The sequence below is a fragment of the Taudactylus pleione genome, unplaced genomic scaffold (genome assembly GCF_031769625.1).
Source record: "Taudactylus pleione unplaced genomic scaffold, aTauple2 ptg000619l, whole genome shotgun sequence".
Lineage (NCBI taxonomy): Eukaryota > Metazoa > Chordata > Amphibia > Anura > Myobatrachidae > Taudactylus > Taudactylus pleione.
In genome coordinates, this window is record NW_028285021.1 from 4,632,759 (window position 1) to 4,646,224 (window position 13,466).

At 47.5% G+C, this 13,466-nt stretch overlaps 1 protein-coding gene across 1 annotated transcript in view; it reads right to left on the minus strand.

Annotated features, from left to right (window-relative positions):
- Positions 1-2,298: 2,298 nt before the first annotated feature.
- Positions 2,299-13,466, minus strand: part of LOC148479665 (synaptotagmin-2-like) — a 52,911-nt gene continuing 41,743 nt past the window's right edge. The window contains exons 6-9 of the mRNA XM_088454556.1: positions 9,231-9,398; positions 8,991-9,108; positions 4,959-5,092; positions 2,299-3,923 (exon numbers count right to left, since the gene is read on the minus strand). Of these exons, the coding sequence (XP_088310682.1) occupies positions 3,690-3,923; positions 4,959-5,092; positions 8,991-9,108; positions 9,231-9,398 (654 nt within the window). The 3' untranslated portion in view covers positions 2,299-3,689. The remainder of the gene's footprint in view (positions 3,924-4,958; positions 5,093-8,990; positions 9,109-9,230; positions 9,399-13,466) is intronic.

Consider the following 13,466-nt stretch of genomic DNA (forward strand, 5'->3'; position numbering starts at 1 on the left):
GATGGATAGGGGCAGTGTGTCCGCATAAATGCAGCACTGAATACAGGCGCAGACCCGCATTTATATCTGTGAATGCAATGTGGCCTCATACAGCCATCTTGTGAGCAACTGGGAGTCAGCCCCACTGTGTTGTACTTATCTCTGATTAAAGGAACCTTGTGGTTACTGTGTCATTAATCACTGAAGAGAAAGTCCTGTGAGTACCGCCCATGATGTGTGTACAGTGGATTCAGTATGATTTACCGCCGGCAGCAGTGGAAATCCCGATCGTTGAAAGGTAAGTACTCACTAATCTATTCCCCCCCCTAACCCTCCCTTGGGGGTGCCTAACCCTATCCTCTCCCTCTAAGTGCCTAAACCTAACCCCCCCTTCCCCGCCGCCTATACCGTAACCTCCCTGGGGTGCCTAACCCTAAATCCCCCCCGGGAACCCTAAATCTAACCCTCCCTCCCCCCAAGCGACTGTCTACGTCCGTCGCCTGGCTTACCTTCAATCGGTAAGCCGGGTGTCGGGCTCCCGGTGTAGGGAAAATGACAGGCTTCGGGATGTCGACGCCTGTCATTTAACCCTTGCCGGGATTGTACAGTCGGGAAGCCGGCGGTCAGCATTCCGTCCATCGGCTTCCTGACTGTTTCCCGTGTACAGTATATGTATACGTGTGCATAGGGAGAGAGAGAGGGCCTGATTCTAACTCCTACACACTACACAATATTTTGAACGTTTTAGCTGATTCTGACACATCGGAACGACAGATCGTCAAGTGTGTACGCACGTATTCTTTGCAAGTCGTCTAGTGTGTTGGTATTTCCGCAGACAATGGCATTTGAACAGGTACAGCCACTGACTGCAGCGCTAATCTGTCACTGTGCGCATTTAGACGCACCATCGGACGCAACGGTCGCACCATGGAACATGGCACCAGCCCTATGGAGGTGCAGGTTATCCGGTCTGAACATGGCCATCTGTGTTAGTGCACCTAAGTCTTAAGATGCAGGTGATGACTGCAAAGAGCCTGCGCCTGGCTAACCACCCCTTGTTACCACCAGAAATGACGCCAAACTGTCTCTCTCCACATCCAAATTCTGTGGCTTAGAGCGGTAACCATAGGGACACAGGCGCAGCGCGACTCGGACTCATGGGCAGACTGATAGCTTCATCCGCTTGCACAAGGCATCGAGCACCTCTGAATCGGGCCAATAGATAGATACACGCACAGGGCCTGATGCAGAGATGTATGCAGTGCCCATATTTATGCATTTAAGTGAATTATCTGTAAACTGCGCATGCATCTAAGTTGCACTAAGTTACACTGCCGTAGTCGCTCACAGCAACTATTTACTTGCAGTGTGATTGACAGTCAGGGAGTGTTTGGAGGAGGTGACGGGGAGTGGCGGCAAGAAATGTGGGCGTGGTGCCATTGTTTTCAGAGTGTGTCACAGCCTGTGTCTGCGATCCCATACGCAGTGAATGTGGCAGAATTGCGATAATTGAATGATCGATGCTGCGTCTTTGTACACAGATGCTTGGATTTGTAAGGTCACAGCTGGGACTATCAGTACATACCTCGGCGTCTGCCACATTTGCATGTTTTCGCACAGCAGCTGCGCACGGGATCAAAGCGGCGATGGCATTAGCGCACAACTCTGACTCCAGACCGCAGAGAGGACACTGCTTATATCACATTGCACATCAGTGAGATTAAATGTCACCTATAGTTGTTACCACTGAGAACGGAGACAACGTCATAGTGGGGGCGACATGATGGCTTTGAAGCATTAACGATTCAGTCTCATATGCTATAGAATTGTTTTACTGCGCTATGCACTGTTGGATTTACAAATTTAGAAAACTCTATATAAGGTTTGCTGTCTGTTTAATTAAACAGGAGGCTTGAATAAAATGAAATAAATCTGATACTTTAATACAATGGTCCACAGATAGACACTAATAATCAAATGTACATATATAAAATCAAACAGAATGAATCAATCATATAGTAGCAAGGATCAACAGACAGCAAACCTTATATAGAGTTTTCTAAATTTGTAAATCCAACAGTGCATAGCGCAGTAAAACAATTCTATACTCTTTTCTGTTTTTGTGGAGACTTCTGTCTCCAGGTTTTTGACCAAACCTGTATTACTTGCAGCTGGCACTGATTACAACCAAACAATTTTTGTATTGAGCGCCGGGGTATTTGCAGCTTTGACTGCAAATAGTTTTTTTCCTTTCATTGTTTATTTAGTCTCATATGCTAATTCTGTTCTGTTACTGCACACAGTTATTAATCACACCAATTGTAAATATATTATTTATTGAGATAGCATTGGAGAATATTACATTAGGAGCACTTCTGTCACCTATTAATTACATGCCAAACTATAGTAAATAGGGGTGGAGGGTTTGCAATGTGGGGATGTTGTCAGACCTGTGGGGCCCGAGGCAAGAAAAAAATTAGATTCAAAATCAAAGCTACTCATTGTTCTATACATGCAAGTGCAGTATGGTATATGGTATATAATATGTAACACTATGGAACATTACTGCAAATGTAGAAGATCTTAGTGGCCTCTCAGAAGCGGAACTGCAGCTCTGATAGTGTAACTGCTTCAGCTGAGAATTATGCCTGTTTCATAGAAGCACACAAATATAATTATTATTTTTTACTTTGATGCTCTAATTACATGGATAATTGGTTGAAGGGCCACTAAAATAAGATCATGGGGCAAGTGTTTTTTCCTATATCCATGAGATTCTCTATATATTGAATGGTAGTGCAGCCAGTCCCTCTGGGGTCAGGTCAGTTAGCAGCAATGGCCGCAAAGTGCCATTGGAAAGGCTGCACTTCATGACCACCTGCTTCACACCCCATAAAGGATGACAGGAAAATAGCTGATGTTGGGGTGGTGTTCTTCATTGTGATGTGCGCAGCCGAACATCATGGCCGCAAATATAGGAGAATAGCATACGGGCGTCTGAGTGTGAAAAAGCTGATGGCGCAGAACTAATATTTCTACTCCCATACACAGAGAATGTAACCACAATGTCAGACATCTAAAGTTCTATCATATGGACTTTTCTGTATGTATTTGTGAATGTCAGAAGATACATTTCTCACTTTGTATTGGGTGGATGTTTAATGGCCTTCTTGGGTAAGTGATTGGTCTATGAGAGAGTATATGGTACATACAAATATGGTACTTACTGTCCTGGTCCTAGGTGAGAAATATTTTATCTTTGAGTTGGAACCTGAGATAATGATGTTTATATCATTCTGATTATTTTCTCAGTACTGTAAGGTGTAGCCATGGAAATAACTTATGGATGTATCATATATTTCAACATACCTGCCAACAGTCCTGTGGTTCTGCGATCAGGACTTTCGTCCCGATTTGCAGGTGGGTTGGGGGATTTTGCACTGATGCGCGCCGTAGAGGCAGGTGTGCCCTCGGTGTGTTGCATAAAAAATAAAGACATGTTTACATACAATTCCCACCAGGAGTGTAGTCATGCCCATTGGCAGCATGGCCACACCCCAAGTGTGCCACGGCAACACCAACAGTTCCGCTGATGAGACCTGTTGGGAGAAGGAACTCTGAGTAAGGTAATGAATTGTTGATGTCTCAGTTAGTTTGGTCACTCAATTATTGATGATGAAAGTCTCCGGAGCCCCATAGTGTGCGCTTTTCTATCGTTTGGGAAGAGGGAGTTTGAAAGTATGTTTAAGTCCCAGAACTTTGTCAACTTCTTCTGCTGGCTGAAGACTGTGCCACTGTGCTACGGGTCTTCTGGGATGTGCAAGCATGTCCGACCAATGCCTTAAGGCATTCCCTGAAGCTCGGCAGCCTAAGTGTACCTTTCCGATCTGCTCATTTTTATTGACTTTATCATGGTCCCACACTGAGATTATAAGATCCACGTTCTGAAAGAGAACATAAAATAAGTGTCATACATGCAGCCTTGTGATTGTCACCAATGCTAGGAGGTCTCTTAGGTAAAGGTTGAAAAGCCTGTTCTCTGATTAATACAGTTCTTCACCAGCGTTAGGATATAACCTTCTATGTCAGGGTCACCTACGGCAGCAAGATTCGCCGGGTCTCACAAAACGATGGCCAAAGTCTATTTAACAAACCTTGTAGAAGAAAATCAATGAAATAATGTTTTATTGTTGGAATAAAGCATATTTTCACTAGTCAATATTTAAAAATAAAAAAATACTATTTTGACAGTTTTATTTTATTGAATTTTTCCAGTTACTTATTGTTTATGCCATTACCAGTGGTGGATTTTACCTAGGGGCTGCAGCCTCCCCCAGTAAAATCCACCACCCCCAGTGAGTGTTCCTGGCACTGGTAGGCAGTAGCTTCATATTTAAAGCACTCCCTGCTAATCACAGCCGGACAGGCAGTCCCAAGTAGGTGTATTCTCCCCTTAGGACTGCCAGTCTGGACCACGGTTAGCAGAGAGACCCCTTCCAATGGGAAGTCACTCTCCTGCCCTCTCATGAGCCCTATGCTGATTCTAGGGGCTGCAGTCGATGCAGTTCCTAGAAGCCATTGCTACTGCGCATGCACTAAATGCAGGCCCTGCCAGATACATTGCACCTGGCAGGAGCCGAAGAGGGCCGAGTCGTCCGAGCTGCAGCACGGGCAGTCCCCCGACAGGAAAAGGTAGGAGCCCCTGCTGACCATTACTGCTCCAGGCCTGTATTGCTGCGGCAGCTGCGCTTAGTGAATTTTTATCGCCACTATAATAGCCAATACAAAATCCACCTTATCGCCGCATTTTAATAAATGGACCTCTAGGTTGCACAGCTTAGACAGTATTGTATAAATATTGCATTAAAAAAACTTTATCCATAGGTAAATAGTTGGAAATGACTCTGTTAACCAGGTCTACACAGGTACATCAGGTGAAGCAGCCAGTTACCAGTGAGTATACTTAATAAATGCCACACCTGAATTTGTTCTAGCGTCACATCAAAGGTAAATTGTTCATTAAAGTATGGGTTCAAGGTGTTCTTCTTCACTCCTGTCTTCTTACGCTTCCATTTCTTCTTATTCAGAGCCAGCTGCACTTTCACATATGGGTCTGCAGGGATAGAGAACTGTATGTTTGGCATTACTAATTTCTCTAATACCACTCTGAACTTACATTTTACAAATCTAAATCCAAAGTTACATATTGACATACATGGTGCTATAATTGGATCATTCTGGTTGCGTCAAGTGATAAAAGTCACAGATTGTCTGCTAGGGGTGCGTCTGCTATGTTTAGACTGTCCCCACAGACATCTGTCCCCACAGACATCAACCTGTCACCCATCACACCTGTCTCCACAGACACCAACCTGTCACCCATCACACCTGTCCCCACAGACACCAACCTGTCACCCATCACACCTGTCCCCACAGACACCAACCAGTCACCCATCACACCTGTCCCCACAGACACCAACCTGTCACCCATCACACCTGTCCCCACAGACACCAACCTGTCACCCATCACACCTGTCCCCACAGACACCAACCTGTCACCCATCACACCTGTCCCCACAGACACCAACCTGTCACCCATCACACCTGTCCCCACAGATACCAACCTGTCACCCATCACACCTGTCCCCACAGACACCAACCTGTCACCCATCACACCTGTCCCCACAGATACCAACCTGTCACCCATCACACCTGTCCCCACAGACACCAACCTGTCACCCATCACACCTGTCCTCACAGACTCTACCCTGTTACCCATCACACCTGTCCCCACTGACACCAACCTGTCACCCATCACACCTGTCCCCACAGACACCAACCTGTCCCCCATCACACCTGCCCCCACAGACACCAACCTGTCACCCATCACACCTGACCACACAGACACCAACCTGTCACCTATCACACCTGTCCCCACAGACACCAACCTGTCACCCATCACACCTGTCCCCACAGACACTAACCTGTCACCCATCACACGCTGTCCCCACAGACTCTACCCCGTCACCCGGCACACCTGTCCCCACAGACACCAACCTGTCACCCATCACACCTGACCCCACAGACACCAACCTGTCATCCATCACACGCTGTCCCCACAGACTCTACCCTGTCACCCGGCACACCTGTCCCCACAGACACCAACCTGTCACCCATCACACTTGACCCCACAGACACCAACCTGTCACCCATCACACCTGACCCCACAGACACCAACCTGTCATCCATCACACGCTGTCCCCACAGACTCTACCCTGTCACCCGGCACACCTGTCCCCACAGACACCAACCTGTCACCCATCACACCTGTCCCCAGAGATACCAAACTGTCACCCATCACACCTGTCCCCACAGACACCAACCTGTCACCCATCACACCTGTCTCCACAGATACCAACCTGTCACCCATCACACCTGTCCCTACAGACTCTACCGTTACCCAGCACACCTGTCCCCACAGATTCTACCTGGTCACCTACCACATCTGTCCCCAGAGACACCAACCTGTTACCCATCACACCTGTCCCCACGGATTCTACCTTGTCACCTAACCCATCTGTCCCCACAGACTCCAACCTGTCAGCCGCCAAACTTGTCCCTGCAGACTCTACCCTGTCACCTGCCACACCTGTCCCTGCAGACTCTCATCCTGTCATCCACCACACCTGACCCCGCAGACTCTCACCCGACACATGTCCCTGCAGATTCTTTCACCCTGCCAAACACTAGATTTGTCCCTGCAGACTGTCTCACTGTCACCCACCAGACCTGCACCACAGATTGTCTCACCCTGTCACCCACTAGACCTGTCCCTGCAGACATTCTCACCCTGCGAAACACCAGACCTGTTTCTGCAGACACTGATGCTGCAGTTGTAGCTAGTACAGATGCCACCTGCAGCTGATGGCAAGGTAGGGACTGGGAGCTGCTCTCTCTTCTCTTCTGCTACCGACAGTCTTCTATGGCGGGCTGAGGCAATTAATGTGTTTTAATTTTTTCCTGTGGGGACCAGTGTGTTTAATTTTTTTCTGTCGTGCAAATGTGTGTTTTTTTTTCTTCCAGTGAGGGCCAATGTGTGTTTTTTTCCCTTTGGAGCTAAATTGTTTAATTTTTGAATTATAAAAATAATAATAAAAGTATTAATTATTAATATAATTTAATTGGGTGGGGTGCTCTAAAATTTCTTGCACATCGTGTTAGTAGACCCTGGGCCGGGGGAAGTGCTGTGAGGTGGTTATTAAAGGGGCTGGGGGAGCTGTGAGGTGGACATTGAAGGGAGGGTGGAGTGATGTGAGGTGGACATTGAAGGGAGGGCGGAGTGATGTGAGGTGGACATTGAAGGGAGGGCGGAGTGATGTGAGGTGGACATTGAAGGGAGGGCGGAGTGATGTGAGGTGGACAGTAAAGGGGCAGGGGGAGCTGTGAGGTGGACAATGAACATTGTTAGGGGGAATTGAGGGGGTCAGTATGAGATGTGAGGGAGTCAGTATGGGATGTGAGGGAGTCAGTATGAGATGTGAGGGGGTCAGTATGAGATGTGAGGGGGTCAGTATGAGATGTGAGGGGGTCAGTATGAGATGTGAGGGAGTCAGTATGAGATGTGAGGGGACAGTGAGTGACCTGTGAGGGATTCAGTGAGTGCTGTGAGGGGCTCAGTGTTATACAGTATATGCAGGGAGGATTTCATGAGACAGCTATGAAGAGGGCAATCAGGGAGATATCCATGGAGGGGTTGATGAGACAGACATTCAGGGGCAAACCCAGATCTATGCAAGTGGGCAATGAAGAAGGCAATCAAAAAGTTAGGCAAGGGTAATGAGATGCAATGGAGGGGGTAATCGGATAAACCACGCCTGCAGTTTTTTTGGTTTTGTCACATCCATTTTGCCATATGCTGCTAGAAAAGCTGGGGTCTCTTGATTGTATTCGCCCCCCAGGCTAGAAGTTGGCAGACAGCCCTTTATCTCCTGCATTACCTTTTTAATGAAAGGCCATTTCTACTGGTATCCGGACTGTAAAAAGATCGATAGTGTCTAGAAAGAAGGTCGACAGGTACAAATGGTCAACATGGTCAAAAGGTCGACATGAAAATGATCAACACTTTTTTTTTTTTTGTTTAGGGTTAGGCACTTACCCTGACGGTAAGTTTTAGGCACCAAGAGGTAGAGTTACGGTTAGGCACTAGAATGTATCATTAGAGTCAGGCACCTACCCTGACAGTTAGGGTTAGGCACCAGGAGGGATGGTTAGCTTTAGGCACCAATGGGAGGGTTAGTGTGAAGATCAGGGTTGGAAAAAAAACAAAAACATGTGGCCATCTGTGTGTCGACCATTTACGTGTCAACCTTGTGTCCATGTCGACCATTTGTACCTGTCAACCTTCTTCCATCTCGACCTTTTGTCCCTGTCGACCTGTTGACTGTCTAACATCTGGTGTCTAGCTAGACACTATCGACCTTTTTACTGTCTATCTTATATACCATAACCATTTCTACTATAGTAGGTGAAAATTTACATTTTCACCTGCTTTTGTATAAAAGCGATAATGAATAGACCCCTAAGACACCAGGAGCAGCAGAGGGTAGGGGAAGCTGCATGATCAGGTAGGAGAGCAGGACAGTATGCCAGCTGTCCTGATTCTGATGGGGCAGTCCTGATTTTGGGTGATTGTCACGCTCAGTCAAAACATTGTAGGGACAGTTGATAGATATGTTCTACGTCACACTACTCTGCTCCTGAAGTTAGAGCTGCGTGCCATGCATTCAGTATTGCTTTATAAGTGGATGGGAAAAGGTTTGGGTGCAGCTTATTTTTTATTTATTTATTTATTTATTTGACTCTTTATTTGACTTGTAGCCATTAACAATTCAAAATTCATGATATAAATGCACAGTTTTCTGTGGCAGCTATCACATTTTTTTTTACATCAAACAGGATCTAAACAATGGATACTACTGTCTCTACTGTATATGTTATTTAAAAAATATCACCTGAAAATCCATCATTGTCCATTTTTTTAAGTTTCTTGGCCTCGAGGATGACAACAATGAGCTTCGAAGTCACAGGGGTGTATTTCAGTGAGAAGCAGATGTCTCCGAGTCGTTCATACTGTAAAAAGATTCAAGCAATATAGAAGTCGGTACAGTAAATATGTCTAGGTATATATTTGTTGGAAGATGATGACATTATCCCCAGGATGTGGCCCTGCCCCGGTGTCATTGGGCCCTCACCTCTGATTTGCCTTCAGCTCCCAGCTCTTTCCACTCCTCAATGACATGCTGCAGATCCATGTCCCCGAGCTGCAGCCGCACCTCACCGATCACATCATGCTTCGAGAAACGGTTAAAGTCATAAACCTGCATCACGACCTCTGTTTCCTGTGTCTCTGTCTGTAGCACCTGAGGTATATTAAAGAGAGTTACTACAATCTACCAGGTAACATTGCGAGAAGTCTAGCTCCTGTGGCTCCTGTGCATTTCGCGCTAGCCTTCCGCTGGCAGCGTTGTACTGTGGACAGCTGGGAAAAGCAGGTCGCTCAGGAGGGAGACATCGCTGCATGTCGCTGGACAGGTGAGTATTCATTAATACCAGTGGTATTATTTCAAGTGTCTTATTTATTAAACAATGCTTGCTGGATATGTTCCAAAAAGCCTTTTTTCGAGGGGAGAGTACCCACAAATATTAAGGATCCATGGGGGGGGAGCGCAACAGATGTGTCTGATATCTGCCGCAGTTACTCCATTTCCGGAAGCAGGAGCAGCACACAAAGGTTTTTACGGGGGCTGCTTTACCAAGCTCCGAAATGCAAACCCCGGTAGCTAACGGCATATTCGGATGATGTTAGCTACTGTAGCCTATGGACTGCACTTCACACAAGTTACATCTGGAACTCTTCCCGACACAGGAGTGAAATGATTGCATTAGAGAAATGAATAGCTATTTCACTAAACTTATCACTGGAACCTAAATTTTATACATTTTCCTATTTTTACACACTGTGAATTCGACCCATAATGTGTGATTAAAGTAACATATATATGAAAGAGAATTAAATTATAATGTAATCACAGGTAACGTGTGCACTTTAACATGGTGTATTAAAATATTATCTACTTTTATGGATCACAACGACACTAGGCGCTAAATCCCATTTGTTTTTCATACATGATGTCAAATTCCAGACTTTAGGCCTGATTCAGAGATGTACTCAAACCTCGGTGGTTAGTGTACATCTCTGATGGCTTAGGGCCTGCGCAGATCGCAGGACGGGTCCTGCCGATCACGCTCACAGACCCTCTCCCCTCATGCTGCAGGATGATTGACATGCTCTGGGGGGCAGAGCGGGAGCGTGGCTGGCCACCGTTCCCGTTTTCCGGGGAGGACGGGGTCTGCGTCGGCGGACGCAGATTTCCTGGCCTCGCAGCTGGTCATGCAGCAAGAACCCGGCCAGGCTGCTGGTCATGATGGTTGCCATGGTGATCCCAGACTGCGACCTCGGTTGTTTCCTACAGACACCTCCTGCTGCATTTGCATTTTAGATGGATGGAATTGCACAGCTGCTTGTGTGCAGCTCAGCAAATCCGTCCATCGCTGAATTAGGTCCTTTATTCACTACTTTTCACACTTTTTATAGTACAATGGTGGAGTAATGCTACACAATGTCATTCTCGTTAGGGGGCCTATATATCAAGTAATATTTGTTAAATAACCTGGAAAACATCCATTTTTAGGTGGTCACAAATATGAAGTATTTCCGTTATGTATGTATGTATAGGGGACCAGAGCAGTTATCGGAATATCTGCTGCGGTGCCCCCTCTACCCCGTTTACTTTGCAAAAGCACCCCCCATAGGTTTCTACGGGGGTTACTTAAATGCAAATTTATCAAACTCTGAAATGAGAAGCATTCTAGGGCTTAAACCCTGTAACTAAAATTAAAAGGAATATATGTGCACATGGGCACAGGAACTGGGGGGTGGGGGGAGGTTAAGGGGAGAACTCGCCCCCCCCAACATTAGAAAGGAGGGGCTGTGCATAAAATCGTTCCCGACACCCATGTGTGTGTGCTAAATAAATAACTGTTAATAAATAGCTAATGCCATTGTAGCCTTTAGGCTACAGTCCACAGAGTTTATAGGGGGTCCTGAAGTCATCACATATAGCAATCACTACACTTCTAAGACATCGCAGGGACTGGCTCCTATCAGAGTCCCTGTGATTATTAATACATCCCTAGCGCACAAATTCACTATTCACAAGTAACTTACTACATTGGACAAGGAAATTCTTGCATACTGTCGATGTTACCCTAGGACTTGATTAAATGGAAAAATGAAACATCTATCTGCTATTTGTTAAAAAATTTACAAAAAATAAATGAAGAAAGTCAGCAAACTAATAATCCTACAGTAACTTACTCAACAACTCATTTCCTAGGTTACACACCACCCATGATCTAAATGCCCCATGTATGATTGTTTCCTCTTCATAGTCACTATACTTCATAGTTTTGAATGTGTACTGTTCTGTAACTGTTCTTCCAGAATCAGGAAGTGGATGGTTTACTAACTGATATTACTTCACTGAACTTTACAAAGTGCATATTTTTCTCCAGGCTTGACCGGTGTTACTAGTACAGAGCGGGTACTTGTAAAATCATTATCAGTGAGTTTACAGATTGCAGTGTCATCCCCATTGTGACATGTTCACTGGGATAATTATACCAGTTTTTTGTTTTTTTTGGGGGGGGGGTATTAAATATTGTTTCTACTTCAGGGTCCATAGGGTATCCACAGGATACCTTGGGGTATAGGTGTGACGTCAGTCGCAGGGCACCAAAGAGTTAAGCTTTCAGCCTCCCAGGATGCACTAGGTCCCCCTCCTATACCCCGCCCCCGGGCCAAGGCACCTCAGTTTAGTTTGGTGCCCGGCCGGAGACGGTGCACCTGTTGGAGTGGGGGCTAGAAGAGCCCCTGAAGCTTCTTGTTCATGCAGCTGTGGCTGCACATCTGGATGAACAGCATGGACTGTCAGTCCTGATGTCCATGCTGTCTTCCCTACACCCCGCCGGTACCAGAACGCCGGTACTGATCCGGGGATGCTGGTGGGCGTCTGGGGTCACAGCTAGCGGTGACCCCAGATGCTCCGGACCATGGCCGGATTCAAGGGGGACAGAGGTAAGCAGCGGGGTCCCGCGGTGGGTCCCCGCTGGTCACATGGTCCTAAGTCCCCAGGCAGGGGGCTCCCTGGGGACTGGCTGCAGCGTGGAGCCAGGCGACCAACCTGCGCTTCCACTACCCCCTGGGACAGCGGACCGCAGCAGAGCGGTAGCGCTGCGGCGTCCCAGGGGTTAAATGCATGCCAGGGGAGCGCGCCTTCCCTGTCTCACAGCCGGCGCCTCCCCCGCTGCACACAGCCCTCTCTGCATGCTGCCGACTGGTCCTGTGGCAGCGCTCCTCCCCCAGGCCAGCCTCCTCTCTGCTCCTCGGCGGCCATCTTCTCCAGAACGCATGGTGAACGCTGCTGGAAGCGCTGGAAGGAAGCATCGTGGTCTGGGTCCCCCCGCATACCTCTCCTCCGCTGTGGCTCAGGTCTGTGTATGCAGCGCTGTGTCCTACCAGGCCCTGTGTCTGTGTAGTTGAGTGATCAGCGCTGTTAGTGCAGGAATTGTTATTTCTCTGCATTGTATGTGACTGTGCTAGCGCTGCCTGTAACTTTTCTTCTCTAAACTGTCAGCTTTATTACTGTCCCTGTTCTTCTGCTAAAGCCCTTGCGGTGCGGTGCTGCAGGGTGGTCTCTCGCCTATTTAATACTTAATTGGTGAGAGAGGTCACATACGTGGTGCCATCATGTCTGAAAGTGATTTTCCCCTCCGGCTACAGTGTACCACGTGCAAAGTACCGTTAGCGGAGGGGGAGGGTAGCGCGGAGGGCCTTTGCCGGCAGTGTTTGTCCATGGCGCGGCCTATTACGGTTACAGCACCGGTACAGGAGCCTCCCTGGGCTTGTTTCGCTCAGGCGTTAACAGCTTTAGTGGGCCAGTTAGCTCCGCAGCCCGCGTTTACTCCGATGGGTTTGTCCCAGCAGTCTGTGGTGTCGTCACCCATGCAGGGGTTCCCACGACAATTGGTGGTACCCCACAGTCTCCCTATTTCCCCGCTCCCGGGTTCTCAGGAGCCAGCGTGGGTTAACTCCCTGACGAGTTCTGTACAGCACTTGTCGGATGTGTTGCAAGGGGAGTCTGTGATGCGGCCTCATAAAAGGCCGGTGGCGTCTCTGTCCGCTCCTTATGAGGATGACGAAGGGACGTCTGATGATGGGGAGATTCTGGATCCTTACGATCAGGAACCTCTCCATACTAAGGACACTGATGCTAAGTCCAAAGTATATATTCCTGGACTTATTCGGGCGGTCCGCACAGCCTTGGTGATTGAGGACGAAGTTCCCCCAGCGGCTAAATCTAAGTATG